Consider the following 26,175-nt stretch of genomic DNA (forward strand, 5'->3'; position numbering starts at 1 on the left):
AAATAAATGCGTATATGTTACAAAACACAGCCCGTGAAATATAAAATCAAACAATGCGTAAGCTATTCTGTTTCCTTAACTAACGTGCACCAAACAGACTTATTTTAAAGTATGACTCATTGGTTTGACAGTTTAGTGAATGAATGAGACTGGCGTTGCTTCCTACCAATAACATCTTCCTGACTGCATTTCAGGGGCGGGGAGTATAACTCGGCTCGGCCAATAGGCAACAAGCTTCATTCATAAAATAGTGTGTGGGTGATCGTCGGAAGCGTAGGTTTGGAGGTTTCGTAACCCTGACTGAATAAGAAAAACCAGTTCTGAATCACAACCAATGACATTATTTCAATGGAGGTTACCATAATGTTTGTCCAATCGTTTCTCACTCGGAACAGCTTTCGGTCCGCCCCATCGAAACGGAGAACCGAATGAATGAGAATGGGCTCTTTGTGATTGACGCGGACAATAGCTAACGAACGGTGAGTTGCAATTGGCGGACAGGAGTGTCGACCAATCCACACTGGACGTGGGTTTGCATGGGCGGGGATGGAGTAGGTGGGAGGTGTGCACTTAAATCTGGATAGACTCGTATGTTAGAGTTGTAGGGGTGTGATGCCACAACCTGCTTATAAAGGGGCGCACACGTTGAGGCTTTAAAGCAGTGCATAACGCCCAATATTGCAGGTCATTCACCACAGACACACAGCCAGTCGTAGACATGGAGTCGTTTAACGTGGTGGAGACGCTACAGCCTGCCGAGAGAGCGCTCTTCTGGGTTGGTGCACTTACAACGGCCTCGCTGACGCTGTGGCTGTTGTACAAGATTCTCACTGGCTTCAGGATATGGGTGATTGGAAACGGGGATCTACTCTCACCCAAATTGGGGAAATGGGCAGGTAAGTTCAAAGGCATTCGGTGACAATGAACGCTTGTACATGGGTGGCAGAAATGTGCTGCGTAATTGGAGAATTAAACTTGATTAAAATGAACTTTGTGGATTTGAGAAACTATCATCAATTTAACTTTTGGTCGTTTTGAGGCAACATATGCAATTTAACACGTCATTGTTCGTGTTTATCACACACAGATGAACGTACAATCGATAGGGAAAGATTCAATGTAATTGAGGCTTCAGGATTTTATGCGTGTGGTCAATGGAGGCGTCGGGTTGACTGGTTGCGCCATACATTCATATATTATGCGCAGATGACATGTAATTCTGAGTCTGTCAGGTGTTCACGCCTGCTTCAATATACGTGTTTAAAATATGCCAAATATGCGACAATGGACTCATTATATCGCAATCTATTTAATTTGAGAGTTACGACAACTCTTACGGCGTCGTCATGCATAAAACGCATACAAGTTTAAATTTGGGTAGTTATGTCGCCAATTCAGTGGCTTGTATTCATTTTAGAAACGTCTAGGTTTTCCTCAATCTTATATGCCCGGGCCGGCCTGACCCAGTTATTCAGTTTCCTGGCTGCACTGTGCCAATGTTTGTCCAGACAAAGGCGCCTTTCCAGATTGATTTGACAGTTTATTGGGGAAAATGCGGCTTGGCGACTCGGTGGATGTGTTTCAGCCGGTGCTGTCGATTGTGAATCGCTTCTTCCCCTCACCGGGGCACGGAGGTTGGTTTTGGCAACATGACGCAGTTTAAAACGCCAATCTTAATTATAATGCGGGTCCACACCACGTGCGCCATGTGCGGGGAGTGTTGTGTTTTGCTCAAATGTTAAAAACGCAAATTGCAGCGCACGTATTCTCACAATCGGACATAAAACACAGTCAGTTCACAACAAATCGCACTGTCAAACATTTTGAAATGGCTCATCATGCCGTAGTCGTTCACTCGTGGGGATGTTGCCTAGGCAGCAGGTGCACCAGCATTTAAAGCCCTAGCGGCCGGAGTGGGTATTGCACAGCAAGCGTTTGCGAGAGCTCGCACTCTCGGTAATGCGCTGAAGAATATATTTCTCTTTTTTTTATGTAAAGTTCAACACGCTGATGGTTTTGAAGTGGACAAACCATAGTGTCAGAGTTTCAGGGTTTTTCCTAAGGACACGATTGCGGACACGACACACACAAGTGAATCTGCAGTCGTTTAGTAAGTATCAGTCAGCCAAACTGAACTATTAAACGACAAATCTAAAGCGACAGTTTAAAATGGCATTAGTGCGTTCTGTTACTTTCAGTGACGTGAAATATGGAGGTGACGAGGGCCACTCCCTGAAACTCAAAAAGGTTTCCAGTTTGACTTGTTTAGTTTTAATGTGCTTTATGATCTCAGAGGAAGCTCGCGCAGGTCAAATGGATGCGACTTGATGGAGGTTGGGGGAAGGGAAGTCTCTCTTCCTGTCCATCCAGAAGCACAAGTCTCGTGAAATTGAGCAACAGTGCATTTTCCCAATCACGAAACTGGTACTACATACAACTGACATTGCGTTCACGTTCTGCGAGCCCCCCACCCCTCCCGAGCCATGTTACGAACTCGTTCTCCTTAGTGTACCTGTCACGGGTATGAAGTCACAAGACTGCATTTTTGTGCACTGTACAATGCGCTGACTTTGCAGTAGTTTGAAGGTGACTCATAAAGTGAGTCCTGCTGACGAGTTCTGAGGATGAAGCAACGGGAAAAGCTCTACGGTGTGTGTGTTATAGTTAAAAGCTGAGGAATGCCCGATTCATTTTAATAAGAGACCCCTGGTGTCGTTCCAGGGAACTGCACTGCCATGGTAAAGGCTTTGAGAGGAACTTCCTGTTCAAAATTGTTTATTGCTTTTTGCACACTGTGTTATCAGGTATGCTTTCTCCCAAAATATATTGCATTATATTAATGAAAGAAACTTGCAATGGATATCTTTCATTTATATACAGTCGTGTCATTTCAGGTATGACTTTCTTCTGCAGAACACAAGATATATTTTGAAGAATGTTGGTAATCAAACAATTTGAGACCCTATTGATCTCCATATAAAAAAATCTCAAAATATCATTTGTGTTCCACTGAAGAAGAGTCATATACAGTACAGGTTTAGAATGACATATGGGGTGAATAAATGACAGAATTTGTTTTTTTGGGTAAACTGGATTAAAGGAACAGCACAGGATTAATGTATAGACAGGCCTCCACTTATACTTCATATCAGAAGAAATTAAGTAGAGTGGAGGCCTGTTACATTGTCAAATATTTGATAACAAAAACGCATATTTCACCAAGAATTAAAATAAAACTGTTATCATTTAAAATGGGAAGAAATGAAGTGTAGCCTATCCTTAACTCTATTTTAGGACTACTGCCGTGGAAAACTTTCCTCATTATGAAGAACAATACCCCCAAATTCAATAATGCAACCAACTCCTGGGTGTTTTTTTGCAGATCATTTTCATCACATTATATTCTTAACTGTTACTATGTACTGTATTGCACTGAAACAATACAAAGAAATATCTATTTCTTCACTATAACAGTGCTGACCTGGCTGCGTGAGGAAGCCAAATTTAGAGTTTCATCACCCTCCCACCTTCCCCTCCTGTGGCTCACTTCATCCTTACTTAGAACATTGAATGTGTTTGAGAATCACAGTTATGTAATCGAGCTGCATTCATGAGGACAGGGGCGACGTGTCCCACAAACTTATTCTGAAATTCATTCGGAGGGGATTTTCTTTTTAAAGAGCCACTTTGACTTGCTTCAGGTGGAAGGTGGTAGAATGCAGAGTAGCTTATAATACAAAGGGTCAAAATGAACCGTGTGTCACAAATTTAACATCTAGTTTTTCTTTATTAGTTTAGGTGGAGTTTGATAGATTACAGCATTACATTTAGTTTGCATTCCAGTTTTGTGCTGTGCTGATCGTCCGTCCAGGTTTGTGTATAGCAAAGTTAGCCCATTCATGCTGGGTTAAAGTGGCAATGTGAATGAAATGTTTTCCCTGTGGATTTGGACTGCGCAACTTGTGAATGTGTGAGCCCTTGCGGCTCTCGCTGTGAATGATGACAGCGTTTGACTGGCGCTCGCATTCAGAGGAGGGGTCCGAAGGTGGGGGAGCTCGGAAGAGAATGCTGCTGTTCATGTGACCAACACGCACGTTGCCACGTGCTGAAACCGAGGATGCTGGGTAAAATTGCTACCCCCTTGTCTTTTCTCACCACCTCCTCCCTTTCTCCCAGCCTATCTCCATCACTAAGCTCCCACCCCTCTCTCTCCGCGAGCCCCCACCCTCCCGTTTCTCTTCTGTCACGACTCTGCTCCATTTATTTATTTATTTACTGGAAAAGGAAATCTTCCATGTGCCGTTTAACGTTACACTTACAATGCGCGAATGTGTGTCATGTACCATCAGTTTCATAGGATCTCTTTTGCCAAAATTTAGGATTTATATGGTTTAAACGGGCTGTACAAGCAATGTTTGTAGTCATTTTAACCATTTTGTATGACAATGTGTTCTAACACCACATATAGCAAACCGTATGGTTTATGTGAGTGGCTGTGCTAAGAAATAAAGGGGATCGGTCTCCTGTCTCTGAATCATTTTTTTTTTACCTTGGGCATGTCTGACAGGTGCTACTTCATGAGATTTAATGCATGTTGCATGCATTTTTCTAGATCGTAAAAAACAATGTCACTGCAATATACTATAACTATTTTCATATTTGCCCATTTTTGTTCTAATAAAATTTTTGAACAAGGAAACTGCAAAGAACTATTGATTTGTCGTCACTTTTGTGCTGCTTCTATTTATGTCATCACACCCACCCAAAATCTTTTTTCAATCCACCTTTATCTGGTTTCTATTTTGGGTGCTGAACTGCTCTAGTGTGTAGTTTTCCAGCTGGCCATGTGACTGGCTTGTGCTATTTAAAGCGTGTTGCTTCTTTGGGGATGGGGGGGGTGTGGAGGTGTTTGCATTCTGCAGTGCTACCGATCCAAGAACGGAACAGTTCATTCATGGAGGGGGAAGAGAGGGAGAAAGAGTTGCGCAGATTGCATACAGTAGAAGCTGGTCTGAAGGTGCACGCAAGGACTGCATCACCCCCCCCCAAACTCCACCAAACAACCCCATCAATAGATTCGGTGAGCTTTTTTCCTTGAACGGTGTGGTGTACCAAGGGCTCTACAATGAGCTGTGTTGCTGGGGGATAGATAGAGAGAGAGCGAGAGAGAGAGAGAGAGAGAGCGAGGGCAGCATCTTGTTGGTATTCAAGTGCTGCGGCTGTTCCAGACGAAGCAGCTATTTTTACTCACCAGGCTGCTTTTTTTAGCGCAGGAATATTGAGTCTGTGCGGCTCTTTATTTCTGAACGTACTGTTTGTGAACGAATGCGAGCACGACTGCTTGTGCCAAGCTGCTTGCAGTGGGACGAGTATCCGCCACTATCCATTCTTCAGATCATACAAATCTTAATATCAATTGTATGATGCCTTTAACTATTCTAGGTAATTTTACCTCTTGGATGTTTGAAATCTGTTTTGTGAAAAGCACTACCGATGCTTTTATCCAAAGCAACTTAAGTGCATTTGGGGTTTACATTAGCAATTCTTGTGACGTTCACGTGGCTGCTTGCGTACATCGTGGTTGGTCCTGGTTGTATTGCTCACGTCATGAGAATTAACTCCTGCTGGGTGATTTGATTGGTGAAGGTCCATTCTGGGATTTCCGTATCGTGCATGACTCAAATCAAAACAACTTTTTGCACATGGGATTTTGGGCACAAAGTTTCAATGGGGATGGATTGAGTTGCTTTGAATGGCCTACAATGAAGCCAAAACATATAGCCACATCCTTGGATTGATTTCTGGAAACTGTCACCCAGGCCGTCTTGCCCTTAGCTTGCGTTCTAGCATGCATGTACATATACACAGTGTAATATAAGATTGGAAGTTTGGGAAAATATAAAGTGCTTGAACATTCACGGAATGTGACCCATGGCCACATTTTTGGTGACGCATGCTGTGAAAGATCCGGTGTGTTAACTAAATGTGGATTCTTTGTGTGGTCCAAATCATAACTATTAAATCGAGGGTTAGGAAATGTTTTCAACCCGCAAGCTTTGTTCTTCAGTCATATCTTCATTTATTCCCATACAGATGTAAATAGACCCAGAGTGGTTTAGCCTTAATGAATCAGGGTGTGCCTAATTCTAAGGATGAATAAAAAAGCTTGTGAATTACTTTTGTCTCCTGGCTTTCATTTGTTCTTGTGCTCTCTTGCTCTACCCACATCTGACTTTGCGCAGTCTCCCGTCCCCCCCCCCCACCTCTCCCCGGTTTCTATTTTTAGCAGCCCCCAGGATCCCTCCTCACCTCTCCTGTGCTGTCGTGCTCTACAGACGTCATAACCCCATCCACCCCGTTCTCTTTCTCCACAGCCCTGTTCTTTCAAATGACCACTGCCATGTCACACTTTGATCAGCCATCACATGTTGTGTGTCTATGCTTTTGTGCGCGTTGTATTAAACGTGAACGTCGTGGGATGTAATGAAAATCTGTTTTTATTTATTCACCCGCATGTCATTTCACACCTGTATTTGACTCGTCTGCAGAACACAGATGATGATAGTTTGAAGAACGTTTAAGCAAACGACATTGTCTTTCGTTGCATGGACAAAATAACAGCGTATAACCCCATCTCCTCGCGGTGAAATTGTGTTTTAGGTCATTGTGAATGACTGAAGTAAATTTTTCTTAATAATGGAATAACGAGGTATGTGCACTTTTTGGAGGGGTGGAATTAGCCATTAACTTCATTGCTAGTACCTTAAATGACCAGCATTTAGTCTTTTTAACACTCCGTGGCTTCTACTAAAAGATGAAGTGTGTCATTTTTTTGCCATGCAGTTTTAAAAATTAGTTTCAAACAGGTTTTTAACCCCTTTTCTCATCTGCCATCTGTCAAACCGATATCAAAACCTTAAAGCATCGCCTCAGATCAGTGTTCTGCCAGGCTGGTCAGGATTTTCGAACAGTCATACGTTAATAGTACCATCATGTTTACGTTTTTGGGAGAAAAGCGTTACTTTGTGCATAATAAACTGGTGTAAGTGTAGTTTAAACATCAAATTACAAACTTCAGCTTGCAGTTTTGCATAATGCGATTTGTATGTATATTTCTGACAAGTTGGTTTTCATTGAATAATTAAGATGATCATGTCACTTTCTTTTTCCAGTTGTGACGGGAGCCACAGATGGGATTGGGAAATCCTACGCAGAGGAGGTGAGGGTTTCTCTTCTTATTTATCTCCTCGCTCCACGGAAAGCACAGTGACTCATCACGAGACAGAGGTTTTCACTTTGAGGCCAGGAGAAGGAGGGTGACTAGAAGACTGCTGGTGGTGGAAAAAGACCAGTTACCTCAAATAGCATGCATGCCCGAGCAGTCTCAGTTCTTTCATGTCACCCTTGATGTTTAGTAATTAACATTGAGTCATGGACTTAAACTAGACTTACTGGTAAAGCAACAGTGTTCCAGTTTCTTTGTACAAAATGGAATTGCAAAATTGCTATACACCTGTCTGCCATTGATTGGAAAACAGTTCGATGGGCTGTTTTAACACTATAGATTTTAGGGCGTTTCCCCAAAATGATGCGAAAACCATTCTGCTGTCTGCCTAAAGTGCTAAAATTGTTACTACAGATGCTTTATATTTTAATCATTTCATTTATTAAAATATATTCTTTTTTCAGCTTGCCCGACGAGGATTCTCCATGATGCTCATCAGCCGATCTCAAGAGAAGCTCGACGACGTGGCAAAGTCTCTCGGTCAGTCTGCGTGTGTGTGTGTTTGTAAACTGCACAGCTCTTCTGTTTGAATGACAGACAGTCCTCCTGATGTTAATGAAACTAGGTTTATTTTTAGCCCCGTCCTGAGAGATAGGGTGGGGGCCTGATTCCCTGACTGGGTGGAGAGCTGATGCAGTAGTGCGCAGTCAAAGGTCCATGGGTCGTGCACAACTTCTCCAAATGATGATGAACTGCTGTTTGACTTTTCTATTCTATTTGCGGAGAGCGACGATTTTGGATTCGTGCAGTTCAGACTTTCTGTTGGTCGGCTGCATGCACGCTCTGGGGGGGGGGGGGGGGTACGATGAGGATCCAGAGCATCCACCCTTGATTTAGTTACATGGGTTGAGGGTCACGCATTTCCCCTTTGTCACCCGATGGGACATTTGCGCATTGAATCGTAGTGCCCCGACCATTCAAGATGGACCTAAAACCAACTTGTTTGTCTTAAAACATTTAACATTTTCATAAATAATATTTTGACTCTCCTCCCCAAAACGCTGTCTTTTTACGGAGTTCCCACTGTAAAAGCCTTCGACAGCTTTCCCTGTTTTGGTATGAATGGAACGCGACAGGATTAGCGATTTATGAATGGCAGTTTTCTCATACTAAGGAAAGCAATGATTCGTGCTCAGTTTTTACTCAATAATGAAGTAAAGATTGGTAACAAGATGGACTGATTCCGCTGAAAGGCACTTTTTAGGGAACCATTTGCATCTAGGAATTTGCAGTCACATGCTTTTTTCAATCCGCTTTTAAGCTGTATTGCATGCAGACACTTCACCAATAATAAGGTCTGAAAATTTGTGGAAATTACCCTTAGTTGGTACCATGTGCGTGTCGGAGGCACACTGGAGGAGGTGGCCATGGCAAATCACAAGTCGGGGCATTCAAACCCTTGCGAATGCTAATCCTCACTCATCTTGTCAGATGCCCAAACCAAACATTTCAATGCACGTTTGCTTGTATACAATGCCGAATTGCATCCTGTTCCGAAGATCATTTTCGGTCACGGTTTTTGCTCAAAGACTTGAGAGGAATTTTCCTATCATAACTCACAGGAACAGTGTTAGACAAATGAGCATTTGGACAATAAATTCTAATTGCTGCAGGCACCTCATGCAAGCAGAAGGGAGGGCAGGGAAACCTGGTGAGTTTCAATAGCTGCTGGGTTTAATGGTGAACGGCGCCCCCTGCCGGACACAATAGGTGGGTTTTCTGCTGCAAGGTCCCAGTGAAGTTATTTTTAGAATAGCAGCAATGGCAGGGATGCCTGATCTCAGACAGAGTGCTCTAATGCCAGTATTAGATCTGCAGCTTAGTTTGACTGTAAAATGACACGGACTGATTTTAACTCAGAATCTTAATATTGTTTTGACTTTCTTTTTCAGAAAGCACGTTCCATGTGGAAACAAAGACCATCGCAGTGGACTTTGGTCAGAATGACATCTATTCTAGAATTGAAAAGGGTCTTTCAGGACTGGAAATTGGAGTTCTTGGTGAGTGTACTTCTACCCCAGTTTTGTTTATGCACGAGCCTAATCAAATGGTACAAAACATTCTCGGTGTCTTTTCTTCACTCAAATCATTTCTCCTAGTCTTGTCAGAAAATGTCTGTGTTCTTGTTCTCTCTGAAATCGTGATGTTTTTTATCATGATCTCGCGTCTCATTTCTAATGGTTTATCTCCCCCTGCTGGTGATTCTTGGGACCACACCAGGCATAAAATATTGAATTACATATGATCTTTTGTGTTTTTATCCCAATAGTTAATAATGTGGGTATCTCATATCCATACCCTGAGTTCTTCCTGCACATTCCTAATTTGGAAAACGTGAGTAACTTATTCTTACACTTATTGCACCGTGTAACAAGCCATTTTAACATTCACAAAATGAAGAGTTCGGTTTCAAAATGCAAACTCAAATGAGAATTCAAACATGTTTTTTATTTTGTTAGTTGTAGCTGTGTTTATTTGTTGTTTTGGCTTGAATAAAAACAAACCAACTGCAGTTGCACAAAAAACATGATTTTTAGGCAAATTTTTAAAACGTAGTTATCTCATTTCAAACTTATCTTATTTGTTTCCTCCCTCCTTTTTGTATAGTTCATCGATACTATGATCAATGTCAACATCACCTCAGTGTGTCAAGTAAGTCATGACTGATTCACAAATATAAAGCTGAATGGCATATGAATTCATACAGGTTTTAATATTTAGAAATATAAGTTTTAAATGTAGAAATACTGTGGCGTGACTGATTTGATCCGCTCCTATTGTACCTGTTCTCACTCCCCATGTTTTGCAAAACTCCACCAACGCTGCTTTAACCACCCACGCATTATCTCTCTGTCTCTCTCGCTCTCTCTAGATGACTCGTTTGGTGCTGCCTAGAATGGAGGCTCGGTGAGTCTTTGGATTTTATATACTTAAGTAAACATCCCACTAGCATGTGACTGGAATTCCTAACATGTCACTCAAAAGTGCAGCTGTTTTAATGAGTGGCTGGATGACTGTTTCCTTCCCGATCATCTCTTCGCTCATGTTCTCCCACTCTGTGTAAAATTGAAAAGCAACAGTGCTTTGATCCGATTGGCTAACACGATGTCACATGCAACTCTTAAACAAATGCGATGCAACTCCTAAGCCAATGCTGCGGGTGAAATTTTGTACAAATAGGTCCAACCCTCTGCACACCCCGGCGCTCTACTGCGACTGCAGGGTTACTGCATGAGAAATCTGGTGCCATGGCAACACACATGGCGACCATCATTAGATGCGTGTTCGAGTGCAGTGTCCCTTTTAGATTCTCAGAGCTGTAGGGGGTTGTGTGTTGATTGTGAGTTGTTTTTCATACCTGTTTGGTTAAAGAAATGTTTGATGTCAAACATATAAACAATTAAAATAAAGGTTCTGTTTCTCATTTCAGAACAAAAGGTGTTATTCTCAACATCTCTTCTGCCAGTGGCATGTTCCCCGTCCCACTGTTGACTATCTATTCCTCTACAAAGGCGAGTACTTGCATGACAGTTGATATTTCTAAAGCTGTTGCCCACATGGGTCACTCTACACTTGACGTTACAGTTGCGTTGATGATATTTCATATAACGATAATATTTTGTATTTATATTTCTACAGGCTTTTGTGGACTTTTTCTCGCGTGGACTTCAAGCGGAGTACAAGTGTAAGGGTGTCATCATCCAGGTGAGACAGAGATTACTTTTCTTAAACCGATAAGATCTAGAATCTACCAAAAATTATCAGCATTTCTAGATGTCTTGTGGCCATTCCAGTAAAATAATTACACATTACTTTTGCTTAAAAGTGAATATGAACTTGTTTTATTGCTTTATTTGAGGTCTTGACAAATATTTTCTGTTGTTTTTACTTATTTCTCCAGTTAACATTTTCTGCAATTAAATGCGAAGGGGAGAAATATTGTTAGTAGTTCAAAAAATGAAGATTTTACCTACACTCATACCTATAAATCGTAAATTCAAAATTGAATGGTTTCTTAAATGTAAAGCCGCTGTATTTTGCAGGTTAGCTGTGTGTTGTGATGTTTTTTAAGATGACTCCACATGTAGGGCGGACTTGACCTTTTGATTGTATAAAACGTTTGAGAGGTCAGTGTGTTAATGTAGGACTGGCTATGTCGGATGAAAATTAAAGTAGAAGTAATGAACCATATTAGATCTATGATAAGATTTCAAAGTCAATTTCCTATTTGACAGAACCATCATCTTTCATTTATAAAATCCCAATATGAAAGACTTTCAGGAAATGACACCAAACTTTGTCCCTCTTGTAGAGCGTGTTGCCTTTCTTTGTGGCTACCAAGATGACAAAGATTAGGAAGCCGACTCTAGACAAACCTACCCCTGAACGCTACGTAGCTGCTGAACTGACCACTGTGGGACTGGAGGACCAGACCAACGGCTATTTCCCTCATGCCATCATGGTAAAAATCCCTATAAAAATAGACTTTCAATTATTAATTGCTTGTAGAATGAATGTGCCATTCAGTACATTTATTTAGCAAATAAAATAAGAATTGATTTAAAGAGGAAAAACGTAACATTGTGTCTTGCAGGGCTGGGTGACCACCGTCATTGCCCCCATTAAGCTGGTCATCTATCTGGGCTTGCGACTGAACAAGGCCCAGCGTGGAGGCTACCTTAGGAGGAGAAAGCTGCGATAGGCCGAGGATATGGTGTGATCGGACAAAATGTTTTACCAAATGTATGTGCTGAGATTTGAGTCCTCTCAAATCTTTGTGCGAGTAATGGTGTTTTTTTGTTGTTGTATCTTGTGTATGTTTGTTGGAAGAATATCTGTTATGCTCACGTTCCACAATGACACATCTTGAATGAAGATTACTGAAAATAAGAGTTTCTCTTGGCTTTGACCTGTTGCTTGTTGTCTGAAGTGGGGACATGTTTTTTGTTTTTATTTAGATTTTTTCGTACAGGGTGAACTACTACATTGCAGGGAACACTTTCATGCCACTGCTGTTGTAAGCAGAGAGATATTTATATGGTGTTGGGTTTTTTATATTTATTGAGTTTTATATGGGGCTGTTTACTTGCACTGTTGTTAACTTAATTGCCAATATATTCGTTTGCAATTGTGCCTTATTCCTCCTCAATGGGTGCTGGCCTTTTTTTAAATTCTGAAAGTATCATGTCTATCCTGACTCTTGTACTGTATCAATACGAAACCAAGTCTCACTTAAAAGGTTTTTGGTATGTTTTTGCCCTTTCAGGTTCAAAGTTTACCTGCCAGCCTTGATCTATTTAAAACCTGTGCCTTTTTATAGAATAGTTTGATATTGGTCCCGTTTATGGACGGATCATCTTTTGCATGTATGGTGGATCTAACACACGTTTTTTTCCCTTCCACTGAAGACTTCACTGTGTGGTGGAATATCACCACATAGTATTTGAGAATTACCTCCATAGCCTAGATCTCTGTATGACCAGTGTCAGTCAGGCTTAAACGCCAGGTGGTTTAACCTGATTTGTTGCCGCTGGTATAAAACTTGAATGTTCTCATTCCAGACCTATTGAAGAGTGGAACACCACGTGCTGCTTTTCTCCTGACAATCTGAAATGCTTGTTTGTTAATAAAAATACTTTTTGTAATGATTTTGCATTTGTCTTTTCTAATAAATTTTTTAACTGTGCATATGTCTTCCGTGTCACTCTTTAAGCGCTTTCATATTACTACGAGGGTTTTATGTATTATCTGTACATTTAATTGAATCTGCTTGATTTTAGATCACGATGGATATAAATTACAGTAATGTGGAAGTTTGTTTTTGTATCCCATCAAACGTGAAATAAAGAACTAATAGTGTAGTAATTGGCAGAAATTATATATTATAGTCCATGCATTTGTAAAGTTAAGAAATTACAGTTTTACATTTCAGTAATCGGCTATAAAGCAGTGATGTTCAGTAGTGTTCAATTCTGAGAAGGGTGTCTAGGCTACCTTGTCCAATATACTGCATCCTCAGTGTACCATATTAAAGGCATTGATTAGGCAGACAAAATGAAAAAAACTGATAGGTATTGTAACACAAAAATACATGTATAGATATGTAACTGATGTTGTTACTTAAATACAGGTTGAGGCAAATGTCTCATGTCTCACCCCAGCCATCTCATCTCATTGTCCTTCCTGAGTTTTTCAAAGTTTTCTCGTCACAACCTGTATTAATGTTTTTTGCACACTAGTCCGTACATATTTGATAAAGCGCATTTTACATATATGTAATGCATTTTATGTTCATAAATGCTTTAATGAATCAAAGCTTTTAACTCCTGGTAGGAACCGTTTCGCTGGTCTTTGTAACAAGCCGGACTGTTTTCGCAGAACACCAGAATTCTCAGATTGTGCTGCACAAACCGAGGCTTGGAAAGATTATTTAAGTAATCTATTGAGTTTAAAGTACTTTGTCGACTAAAGTAAGTATTGATGAAGGTAACAATGTTTGGTATTAAACAAACAGTGACTGATATACGTTACATGATCGAACACCGTCAGTGTCTCTCGCAATTGTCAAACATGAGCACTTATGTTATTCATTTTTCAGAAAGTAGATGTGCTTTTTACAATATCTAACAGGTGAAATGACTCAAATGTTGCTGACACGTAGTACAAAACATAATGAAAAGAACGAACGTCTTATTTTGTTTATATGGTTTACTAAAAGCCTCAAGGTGGCAGTGACATCAGATATATTTCTCGTTTTTATCAGTTGTTTGATGACGGATAAAAGACAGCGCTTGAGGGTCCAGGGCTCTTGGGCTAAACCTCCGATCAGACCACAACGCCCTGCTGGTGGGTACAACGTAATACGCACTTTATTTGGGTAAACCTACACGAGAAAAATAAAGTTGACCGTGTACAGATGTTATATCAAGAATAACAGAAGTTAATGTGACATTTAAGTCAACAAAAAATGTGCATTCTGTCATCCCATCCCATGGCCTCAAGATGACTTAAAATCATTTACGTAAATCCTCAAGATGCTTCGTGATGTTTGGTTATTTTAATGTTGAATAGAAATAAAAAAGGTTGAGATCTTGTTCTAGTGACCAGACAAAGAGGAAAAGTAGTGAACTAATTTGTGGATGTTTTTTTATTTTGGTTACAAAATATTTTTTACGCTTTTGTCAAGTCATTACAGTGATGCATGAATGGTTTTGTTAAGAAATTGCGTTCAATGCTGTTGTTTTATCTTAAGATGTCCAGTCGACACAAGTGTCATGGAAGTCTGGACCACAGTCATTTGTGTTCAATCAGCCAGTTAACGTAAGAGCAATTCTGTAGCACAGAGCTTTTGTATGTAGTTTCCTGGCACGTGGTTTGTCTTGTTTGTCTGATTTGTCTTTTGTTTTTTTCAGACCTTCAGAGAAATACCTCCGGAGAAAGTGATCGAGTGAGTGACTCGATCTGAAACATTATCAAGCAGCTGGTGATTAACACATCATGTATATCGACTGTGGTCTTTTTTTCTCAGAGATGCTGGTGACTATGAGATTAGTCAAGGTCCTATGGGAGTTTCACGGTAAGAATACAGATTTAGTTTTTAGCTTTTTATTAGTAGCATACTGTTTAATATTTTCACTGTCAGACTATCTCCAAGATTTAGATTTTTTCATGTGGATCACTCTAAATATTTGCAAAACCCGCAGACAAATATGAAATGAATAAATTTATTAAAAATAGCTTGTCAAAATTGACAACAGTGAAATGTTGGTTTTGAAGGTACGAACTTTTAGTCCAACAGTGACGATATGATTAAGGATGTGGGACCCTGATCACAGGCATGCATGAATAACTTAGTCCCCTATAGAAAGATTGATTTTCAGCAAAGATTTTATTCATAAAATCTAGTATGGTAACGCAAAAAAATGATCACAATTAACATTAACATTGTGTTAACATAGGAATGAATTTATGTATTTTGTTGCTTTAACTGCTGAAATTCTCATTACCGTAATGCGTCTCAATTTGCATAATATTTGTAATTCAAACAGAGTTAAATTAAAATATTATGAAAAAAAACAATTGGATGTTGTACTAGATGTTCTCAAATGATAAAACATGACAAAACAATTATTGACAGAATATTCATGTACAGTATAAAAAAATGAATAAATAGTTATGAATACCATGACTGATATTTTCATGATATATTCAAAAAATTTCCAAAGGATGTTTAAAGAAACACAAATATAATTTTCTAGTTTAAAGCTTAATATTCTCTTGTCATTCATAATTTTCCATTTAAATATACTACATTAATGTCTTATTGCGCATGATTATTAAAAACTTGCTTAGTTATCATGGCATCACTTTCTTTTTTCAGCAAAACATGCTATGGGATTGACAGTTTTAAATTGTTATGGTAATGAGAATTTTGTATAACCTTTTGTGTAAAGAAAAATAGAAATTGTGTTAAACTGTCAGTAAAAGTTTTGAAATGAATGCTTTTTAAACATGTTATGCCTTGTTTTTAATGAACTAAAAGGAAATGTGTTGATGCAAGTCTTTTTAAGAAAATCGTGTTTGACATCTTAAGATTTCATTTGAATCACCCATAAAGACCAAGGCCAGTGTTGTATTATACACCAAATAAGATAGTAGAGCAACCGCATACTGTGTTTCTGTCCAGATTGAGATTGTTCCCGGGGTTCCTACCGCAAGAGGAGGCTGACTGGATGTTTAGCAAGTTGCTCGCTGAACTGCCCTGGTCTCAGAAGACCAATTATAGGATGATGGGTAAGTGACAGGTTGCTGCACAATAGTGGAAAAGATTTGAGAAGTTTTATAACTGATCGAAAAATATTATGCACCAGACGTGAATAATACTCTGGTCCAGTAACAAACCTCTTTAAGACTTTATTATGTAGAGTATGTGAAATAAAATGTTAAGTGCTTTTGGATCCGTCTTGTTTACATCTTGAAAAAAATGTCTATACTGTATGCAATCTAAATTGCAAATATTTTATTATACGAGCTATTTTAGCAGGAAGCTCTTGAAAGGATGAATTTGCCTTTTAAAAATGACTAGTTTGAGAAGGATTTTCAATCCCTGCATGCTGTCTTTGATATCATAATGTTGGGATGCAATTGACCTGTGGCGCATAAGCAATTAGTCACATGACCCAAAGTCGGCCATCCGTCCCCCCAGTGGTAAAAATGTGCGTTTATCACGCGCGACAGTCTTTGCATCTGTCTACCCCACACATGCTTGCAGAAAAACTTCTCGTGGTGACTAACACTATCCATGAGTTCCTCTTCATCTCTACATTGGCAGGACTGCCACTGCCTCAAGCTCCCTCGTCTGTTTACCTTCACCAGATCTGACACTGTGAAAAAGTCCCACATATACACAATGTTTAAACATGTGCTTTGAACCAGTGACTATGATTGATCAAACCTCTTTTTTGTGTTCCTGTACTGAAACTCAGAGAGTGCATTTCAGCTCCTTATTTGGTGCCCTTTTTCCCACTTTTTATTGACGGACAGAGAAGAATTGTAAAATAAAACCTGATTCAAAACTGCATCTGTCATATGCCATTTTTGTTTAATTCTTGCATTTTGTGATGGAGAAAGTTACACAAAAAGCATGTGATACAAAAGCCTTATTTATAATATTGTTGACTTTTAGTGTGTCATCCACCGCAGGCAGTGCATATGAGGAACCAAGACTCACTTGCTGGTATGGGGAGTTGCCATATACATATTCACGCTCCACTTTGGAAGGCAACTCTCAGGTATATCTGTGCTACAGTGTTGTGATGCATTAGCAAAAATGGCCTTTTAAATTAAATGTACTATCAAAGTGTTGAAAGTTAATTATATACATATATATGTTTACTGTTATAGTGGCATCCAGTTCTCGCTACAGTGCGTCTGGCCATCGAGCAGAAGAGCGGCCACACCTTCAACTCATTGCTTTGTAACCTGTACCGGGATGGTAAAGACAGTATTGGCTGGCACAGTGACAATGAGCCTTCGCTGGGACCCCAGCCTACCATCGCCTCTCTGAGTCTGGGAGACACAAGGGTGTTCAGTCTGCGTAAACAGCCGCTTCCTGTAAGTCTGCAGATTTTTTGTGTTTAACCTCCTGTCACAGGTAAACTAGTGTTTATGAAAGGAATCAACGTCCTATCAAAATGATGCATTAGAAACTAGAGCATTAACGTTGCCATATGTTACGATCCACTTATGTGACTATTTTACATCCTTTATTTGTGCAATTAAACAGCGACTGTACGAAATGTAGCGGCATCTAGTGGTGAGGTTGCGATTTGCAACCAACGGCTCACTCCCCCCTCCCTTTCAAAGCACTATGGTGGCTGACACAGAGCTAAGACGTTGTAGTGTTTTCGCTTCTTTGCTGAAGGAGATAACGTATTTACGAAACGTGCTCTGTAGAGCAGTTTGTTCATTTAGGGCTACTGTAGAAACAACATGGTGAATTCCATGCAAGAGGACCCGCAGTGTATTTCGATAGAAATAGCTCATTCTAAGGTAATAAAAACATTCTTTCGGGATGTAACGATGCATTTCACGATCATTTCACGATCCGATTCACCTAGATTTATTAGTATAAAATGAGTTAAGACAAATTAGGCATGAACAACTGCCCTTTTATTATTTCCCAAATGCTCAATATGCTTAATACAAATATATTTCATGCCAAATAACAAAACTAAACTGCAATTTTTAGACAAATTCCAAATCACATAAGAAACTAATAATACAAAAGTCTCTTTAAAATGAACAAACTAAGACTTTGACTTGGATTTTTTACATTTAATATCAGCATATCCATATTCTCCAAGTTTGCAGTAAACACAGTGGCCCCTGCTGTTCAAAACATGTATTGGGATTCAAATAACATCTCAACCGGCTTGAACCGGCTACGCTTTATTATGTAAAGTCTTTATACACCTCTGAAGAAATATTTATGTACATCATATTGCATTTCTGTCATTAAATCCTACCCAAAATTACACACAGCACCTTTAAAATTATGATTAAATATACCTTCTTTATGTATCATGGGCCAACAGTGTATGTAAAGGACAAATGTTCAGTTGATCTGTTGGTTTCTCGGTTTCAGGAGGATAAAGGCGACTTCACCTATGTAGAGCACCTGCGGATCCCGCTGACTCATGGGACACTGCTGCTCATGGAAGGCTGTACGCAGACAGACTGGCAGGTACAGGAACCGCTACGTCATGTTGAACTGCTGTTAGGAATGTTTTTCTAGTGACTGCGGTCGCTGAAATGACAGTGAAATATATAATAGATTTTAGAAACCGGAGCACAATGCCTCACAAATCACAAACGTGACATCACAAGGCACCTAATTTAGAAAAGACGGCAGGGATGAAAATTATATATATATTTTTTTTTGGGATTGGATTCAATTTATTGTCATTACACACATACAAGTACAGTGCAACGAAATGTATTTAATTTAGTAATTTGAAACATAGAATGGCTGTTTTAGTTACAAAGTAGTGGCCAAAAGTGATGTCTGGTGGGGAATATTTGTGCCTCAGATTAGATTGAACCATCCATATATGAGGTGTATGTTACAAAGTAGACAAAACACTTTTTTAAATGGTATTTATTTGCCAATTGTTTGACACAAAACTAAACTACAGCATATCAGAGAACAATCAACACAATTTACAACTACAAATGCATAGAAAAACAAGAAGCTCATGATAAATAAAGCAAACATGGACATCAGTTGTCAATCTTTTTTGTTTTCTTTCGCGGTAATATCTTGTATTCTTGTGGTTCGGTAGGCTTTGTGCATGAGTTGTGCGTATTTCTTTTGCCAAACCTCCTTAAATTATTTTCAAAGCTGTGCTTCGGTTTACACTCAAAGCTACGCGTCATGCATGTTATGTTTTTAATGCATCTTTAATAAAATATTTGAATAAAGACCAAACACGTCACTTTTAGCCACTACTGTATAATGCCAGTATATTTTATTATGTTCTGCCGTTTCACAAAATTTTGAGTGGCTGAAAGGATCACATTTATAAAAATATTTAACAAACAAATGTGGCACTTGTACAAAAGGTTTTATATTGTCCCAATGAGCACTTATAACACAAATTAAGAATTTCACTTATATTTAGGCTAGTTTGAAGTGTTGGAACTGAGCTTGGCCAGCCATAGAATGTTTATTAGTAAATTACGTTGTCAGCATATTATTTGAACCAATTCTCAAACATTATCCAAAAAGGGTGTTTCAAGAAGTTGAAACCTGGCAAGAAGGCTAGTTTAGTCTAAATTGTTATTCACTGGCAGCTTGTCCATTTTCTAAATGTTGTTGATAAAGCAGACAAAGCCGATAGGCAGCGTGGAAGACCGTGTTCCTTGCTTTGGGCAATACCGTTACAGTATGTTCTGGATGTTCTGAACATGATCACATTTAGTAGTGATGATCTTGTTATCAAGAGTTACAGTAAGTTCTTCAGAACATGCTCGAGTCAGTAATAAGTCTCTGTTTAGATCAGGAGATTGGAAAGACTTGGTTGAATATTATCGATGTTCCCCTGTTTAATATTAAAGCCTGCTGGAGGTTATTTTTGTCCTGTTGAAGACGTGGCTTTAGATTCCGACTCCAAGGCAAAACTGCGGGCCTCTGGTTGGACACAAAGAACAGAGAAAGGTCAGGGCGTTTTATGGCGACACCTTTAAACGTTATAAGAAAAGGTCACTTGCAGATTGAGCCAAAAAGCTTTCAGAGGATCTTATTAGGTTGGCGTAACTCACATGGATCTGTCACAATACAACTAACTAGGTCCATGTGTTCGGCTGTTAGCAGTGTGCAAAATAGAAAGATGGTATGTTTACACCAAACACAATAATGATGTTCAATAGTTATTTAGAAGAACGCCCCCATTCACCTCCATTATATGGACATTTCTCAAAATATATTTTGTTGTGCTCCATAGAAAAGAGAGTCACATACAGGCTTTGAACGACATGGGGTAAATAAATAACAAAACATCAGTATCTGGGTTGTATGTATTGTACAGTATCGTCAGCCTGCCTCATCTGCTTGAATCAGCTCTTCTATTTTAACTTTGAAGTTTTAGTCCTGGTCTTTTCCAGCATCGCATAAACAGGCTTTTGACTATGTAAACATACCACAAATAAATATATTAACAGCAATAAAACGTGGCAGCATAATATACTGCGTGCTTGCAATTGAGTACATAATTGTTTTGCTGGCAATGGACGTTGTCTTTACTAAAAATGTAGAACTGATATTATTTTACATTAATAACCTACATTAATAACCTAAATGAGTATACACATTAATTGACTAAATGTTACTAACCATAACAAATGTTCACAGCCAGGATGTGCATTAGCTCATTGAAACTAGGCCACTGGGTTGAGTTAATCCAGAAGCGTGAAGCTGATGTTTGTCTCTTGTATTATTCACTTCATTCAAACTATAAATATGTTCACTTTAAAAAGGATATGATGTCATCATAGGTCATTTTAAACCTGTGTGATTTTCTTTCTTCTGCATAACACAAAAGAAGACATTTTGAAAAATGTTGGTACCAAACAAAGTTGGTTCCCATTGACTTTTACTATATGGTCACAAAACCACTGGGGACCAACGGTTTTCCTTTACCAACATTTTAAAAAATATCATCTTTTATGTTTTGCAAAAGAAAGAAAGTCACACAGGTTTGAAATGACAAGAAGGCATGTACATAATGACAGAATCTTCATTTTTGAAAATAACTTTCCCTTTAATGTTCTTTGGTATAGCATCAGGTGGCAAAGGAATACCACGATCGAGGACCTCGGATAAACCTCACCTTCCGCACCATATTCCCAGAGAGGGAGCATGCCGGTAGGAGTTCCTAGAGATGAGAAACAAAACGGCACAGTAGAGATGAAGCCGGTTTGACAACAGGCTTGAAGATGTGGTCAGTCACAGTCCATACTGTTAAATGCATCCGTTCTGTTATACTTTATTTATTAAAATAATTACAACATGCAAAGGTTTATTTTCTAACCTAAAATTGAAGTGTTTTTGTTAACATAAATTACCATTTTTGCACAAAGCAATTGTTCACAATATTGTTTGTTTGTGTAATAAAAAGTGTAGGGGTTACTTGTTTACACTGTTGATATGTCCAGTAAACTGTAAAGAGAGCCGAGTGGCTCAATATTTTGGTTACAGCCCCCTAGGGGTCTGTTGAAAATATTTTGTGTTGTAAATGTTCATAGCTTTTGGCTGAATAAATGTGAACTACAAACCGTAGTTCATTTCTTGTCACCATCCTCTTAACATCAACAAAATGATGCTGCAAGCACATTAAAACAAAGTTAGTTATTTGGTACATTTTATCATTAAAGTGAACAATTTCATGGCGAACTTTTAGTATTTTTATTTGGCTACATCATTATCAAGAGTACATGTAATTGTGTTTTTATTGGCCGAGTTTTACACTTGCTGTTGGCATTATCATTTTTTATTAGTCACGTCGAGTCTTTCAGGGGTTGGCTGGTGGGCTGAATGGCTCCCTCTGTCAACACACGTCATCGGCATCCTCAAGAGAGTTCCCAAAGAACTGTTTTAATGTTCTGTATATGATGTTTAAGAGCAATCGCTTCAAACTTTATAATACATAGTGCAACTGTGAAATATGGGAAGCTTAGAAACACTGTCTGCAATTAAAAAATGCCCTTGGCAGCACTTTTCAATGGCCGATTTTAGCCAAAGAACTTTATCAGAATGTTTAGGTACTGTCGATTGTAAATCTCACACTCATGCACTAGCTTGAGGTTTCGAGTGATTTGTTGCTGCACTTTCATTTGAGTTACTTGGTTTTCCATTATATCCCGCTGGCGATGCGGTGCCTTTCAGAGATTTCCCATAAAGACCGACCTGTACATGGAAATAAAGCTTTTGTTGAGGAATGTTGGAGACCCCTGCTGTGTAATGGGATCATTATTTTTCCACCACAATTACCTTTAATGTAATGTCTCACTTTCTTTCTACACACTGTTGGGTTAGAGTTAGGTAGAGGTTTATGTTTTACACGCAACATTAAATATGACCCTGGACCATTAGTATACTTTGGTATTTGTAGCAAAAGCCAAAAACACATTGTATGGCTCAAAATGATCAATTTGTCTTTTATGCCAAAAATCTTAAGGATATTAAGTAAAGATCATGTTCTGTGAAGATATTCTGTAAATTTTCTACCGTAAATATATCACAACCGTTTTTTCTTTTGAGTGGATACAGTGAAATCGTGAACACAGATGACTGGAAACATACCTACATCGCTCGCTGCTGCCCACTCTTTGGGAATTGCCCACTCAAGTTTGGTATCTATGTAAAGCTTAGAATTAACTTTCTATTCCTGTTTTTCTTAAAGTCCTGTCATCATTTCCTCACCTTTGTTTTCATTTCAATTGCATTGCATTGGTTTTGTGATTGGGGGTCCAGTCTTGTTCGGATACCAACTTTCTTCAAAATATCATATTGTGTTTTCTGAAGAACAAAGAAAGTTTGAAAGGGTTGAAATTTCAAGAGGCAGGGTAAATGTTGGGTAAACAAAATCTTTTTTGGGTGAACTATCACTTTTAACAATTACCCGCTACAGCGCCTCTGATGGACAACTTTACAGGCGATTTTCTCAATATTGATTATTTTGCACCCTCAGATTCCAGATTTTCTAATAGCTGTATCTCGACCAAATATTGTCCTATACTAACAAACAATACATCAATGGAAAGCTTTCAGATTATGTATAAATCACAATTTCAAAAATTGACCCTTATAACTGGTTTTGTGGTCCATGGTCACAAATACACCCATCTCACACTTTAGTTTGTTTAGTTAACCAGCATTAATCGGTTGTCAAAATACCTTTCTACCACTATTGCGCAACTGGCATAAGTATCATTACATAAATGTAAAATCTGACTTGATGATCCATGCTTTCAATAATTCCCAGGTGCACTGTGAATATGTGACACACATACTCCTCCTGCCAGACTCTCTGCCAATAGCCTTTAATGGGCGTTTGTTAGCGAGATTTGTTGTTAACACCTGTCTGTGAGTGCTGGAAAAGGTTTCTTGCGTCCAACAAAAGGAGTCTGCTTTCAAGTTACGTAAGAATCATGGAAACTATGTGCATCTTGCATCTCAATACTTACTTAAAGGGATAGTTCACCTAAAATAAAACATTTGTCATTTATTCACCATCTTGTCATTCCTAGCCTGTATTACATTTATTTCTTCTGTGCAGCACAAAGATATTTTAATATCTCAGTGGTTTTGTGTCTAATCCATACAGTGTGAGAGTCAGTAAGTGTCAATGGCGGCCAATGTCGTTCAGTTACCAACATTCTTTAAAATATCTTCTTTTCTGTTTTACAGAAGAAAGAAAGTCAAACAAGTTTGGACGGACAGGAGAGGGAATAAATGATGAAAGCTTTTTCATTTTTGGGTGAACTATCCCTTTAACCTTAAGATGCTTCAAAAGGCCCAGCTTCATTTTAAGCATGTTTTGAATAGATGTGGTCTGTTGTTCTTGGTCCAGACAACTTGGAGTCCACCCAACGTTTTCACCCCCGGAATGACCTGTGCCAGACTTTCATGATGACACGTCCTCACTCCTCTTAATTCCCAGATCAGAAGGCTATGTCATGGGTCTGGACACACAAAGCTAACAGCAACATGCGCTGCATCCGCACAAAGTCATTATCTGAAGTGTTGTCTTTTGAAATCCAGGCCTGTGTTCCATCTCGGCTCTTTTCATTGCTGTCGGTAGTAAGAACCAGATTACTGCGGGTAAGGAAAGGAGGAAAACTCCTTTTTCCTGCAGAAAACAAAAACAACATCTGCAGAGAGTACATTGCATTCTGCACTGAGATTCACCCTCAGATTATGGGCAGATCCCCCACAGCGTTTTTACGTCCTTGAGAAAGATGCTGCTTAAATATGATTTATCATTTAATATTGTATTACATAATATTAAATGTATACACACATATATACAGTATGTGTGATGTGTATAATAATATATGTATATAAACTATGGGTCTAAAGTTTTAGCATAATTGAGTGAAATGTTTCTCATTGTCTTAAAGAGGTTTTGAAGTGTCTAAAATTAGTTTTGTCGACAAAAATAGAATTGTGCAAATGCAGATTTTTTTTCATTACAAACTAAAAGTTGCATTTAGTCAAAAATGTCTTTGGAATGATTAAATTTGAATAATGAAGAAAGATCAGCCAATAAGATCACAAAATAGATAGAAATAGGGTTCTACTCAGTGTTGTTTAAAAAGAATCTCATGGTGAAACCTCAAGAAGCTGCTTGATAAAATGCCAAGAGAACAAAATCTAGTCAAGGTAACTGAAGATGCTAAAATATAAAAGTTTTATTTTAAATTTAAAGTTTTATTTTTATAGTCCTCTTTGTGTTTTTTCCAAATTTGGATGAGCTTCCTATTTGGTCTCAAATGTGGGAAAAATTATGAGTGTCTAAACCTTGGGACCCTTTGAGTAAATGCGTTTATATTTTGTATTGTTTATTTATATGCATATTTAGCATTTATATTTGTATACTTTATTTCTTATTATATTTCATTTCAGAAATGTATCATACTCCAAGTGTTATGGCATTCATGCTTTTTTAAATGCTTGTATATGTTGAAACCAACTTGTAAGTTATAACATAAATAACATGTTGATGTAGCTTAACGTGAGAAATGTATGTTTATGTGTTATCCATTACCGTAGTGGAATGTTTTGGTCCGTGATGGGTAAGTCAGGAGGATGTGACTTTTGGATGGAGTGGAGGGTTTTCCAGGGCCAGGTCTTAAAGGGATAGTTCTCCATAAATGAATAGTCATTATTTACTCACCCTTTTGTCATTTTAAACCTGTATGACTTTCTTCTGCATACCACAAAATAAAATATTTTAAAGAATGTTGGTAACCAAGCAATTGCGGTACCCATTGACTTGCATTGATTTTGTGCTATAGAAGTGAATGAGGATGTTGAATGTTGTTCGGGTACCAAAATTTTTCAAAATAGCTTGTATTTGTCTATTGTTAGGATCTGATTTTATTATTTTTTATTGTTAAAAAGATTGTAGAATTGCAAGGTTAAAAATTATTAAGCTGATAATCAAATTGACAATGTGTTCCTGTGACACATGGTCTGCATATCTTGACATCATCACATGATGTCACCTGATTGACAGCGGGTGAACGTGTATGTGTTTGCTAGTGTCTGGTCCCTCTGTCCCAAAATAGATTCAATTTTATTTACAGTAGACTTTACGGTAGCCCTACTGCGTCTGAAATCTGGGAAGCAAGAACCAGGGAGTGTGGTTGATGGTTTCCTGTTTTGGTTTTAAAGGGTCATCCTTAGAGCCCATGACGAAACGGGTCCGTGGCTTATGTCATCAAATCCAGCCCATGCGTTTACTCACTGCACCTAAAGTATCTTCGGGCTCATTGCTTGTCCGGGGCTTTTAGAAGTTGAATGTAGTCAATGACAGATCAGAATGATACTGGAAGTCAGAGAAATGAATGCTACGCTTATTATGGAGATGAGATCATGGCCTTGGCAGTGTGAGGTGTGATTCTTGACATGTGCATGTTGACTAGAGCTTACTACACGTCTAGTAAATGAAAAATAGTGCTTATATGTTGTAGAGTCTATATTCCATTACAAATTGAAATAGAATGATACTTAAAGGAGTGATTTACTATCAAATTAAAGTTTCATGATAATTCACTCACCCACATGTCATAAAAGCCGTCTGTGTGTTTATTTCTTCTGTCGAAAA

General features: G+C 38.7%; 2 protein-coding genes across 7 annotated transcripts; both read left to right on the forward strand.

Annotated features, from left to right (window-relative positions):
- Positions 1 to 270: 270 nt before the first annotated feature.
- hsd17b12a (hydroxysteroid (17-beta) dehydrogenase 12a) lies at positions 271 to 12,971 on the forward strand. 2 transcript variants are annotated; one of them, XM_079449613.1, is made up of 12 exons: positions 271 to 479; positions 685 to 896; positions 7,173 to 7,219; positions 7,690 to 7,765; positions 9,178 to 9,285; positions 9,555 to 9,619; positions 9,893 to 9,937; positions 10,158 to 10,192; positions 10,716 to 10,797; positions 10,925 to 10,990; positions 11,598 to 11,747; positions 11,880 to 12,971. In XM_079449613.1, exons 2-12 carry the CDS (start codon positions 719 to 721, stop codon positions 11,985 to 11,987), a joined length of 960 nt encoding a protein of 319 aa, XP_079305739.1. In that variant the 5' UTR covers positions 271 to 479; positions 685 to 718; the 3' UTR covers positions 11,988 to 12,971. The 2 variants fall into 2 exon arrangements, with proteins under 2 accessions (XP_079305739.1, XP_079305740.1); XM_079449614.1 differs by lacking the exon at positions 271 to 479 and having other exon boundaries at positions 580 to 896.
- Positions 12,972 to 13,607: 636 nt separating this feature from the next.
- Positions 13,608 to 25,318, forward strand: alkbh3 (alkB homolog 3, alpha-ketoglutarate dependent dioxygenase). 5 transcript variants are annotated; one of them, XR_013786267.1, is made up of 11 exons: positions 13,617 to 13,755; positions 14,049 to 14,131; positions 14,538 to 14,605; positions 14,698 to 14,732; positions 14,814 to 14,861; positions 15,972 to 16,078; positions 16,988 to 17,076; positions 17,189 to 17,398; positions 18,432 to 18,530; positions 21,125 to 21,285; positions 23,754 to 25,318. XR_013786267.1 is itself a non-coding variant. In XM_079449988.1 (10 exons), exons 2-10 carry the CDS (start codon positions 14,056 to 14,058, stop codon positions 21,221 to 21,223), a joined length of 831 nt encoding a protein of 276 aa, XP_079306114.1. In that variant the 5' UTR covers positions 13,608 to 13,755; positions 14,049 to 14,055; the 3' UTR covers positions 21,224 to 22,294. The 5 variants fall into 5 exon arrangements, 2 of the variants coding, with proteins under 2 accessions (XP_079306114.1, XP_079306113.1); XR_013786268.1 differs by lacking the exon at positions 13,617 to 13,755 and having other exon boundaries at positions 13,822 to 14,131; positions 23,754 to 23,823; positions 23,917 to 23,989; XM_079449988.1 differs by lacking the exon at positions 23,754 to 25,318 and having other exon boundaries at positions 13,608 to 13,755; positions 21,125 to 22,294.
- The last annotated feature ends 857 nt before the right edge of the window (positions 25,319 to 26,175 follow it).

This window comes from Barbatula barbatula (genome assembly GCF_947034865.1).
Source record: "Barbatula barbatula genome assembly, chromosome: 25".
Lineage (NCBI taxonomy): Eukaryota > Metazoa > Chordata > Actinopteri > Cypriniformes > Nemacheilidae > Barbatula > Barbatula barbatula.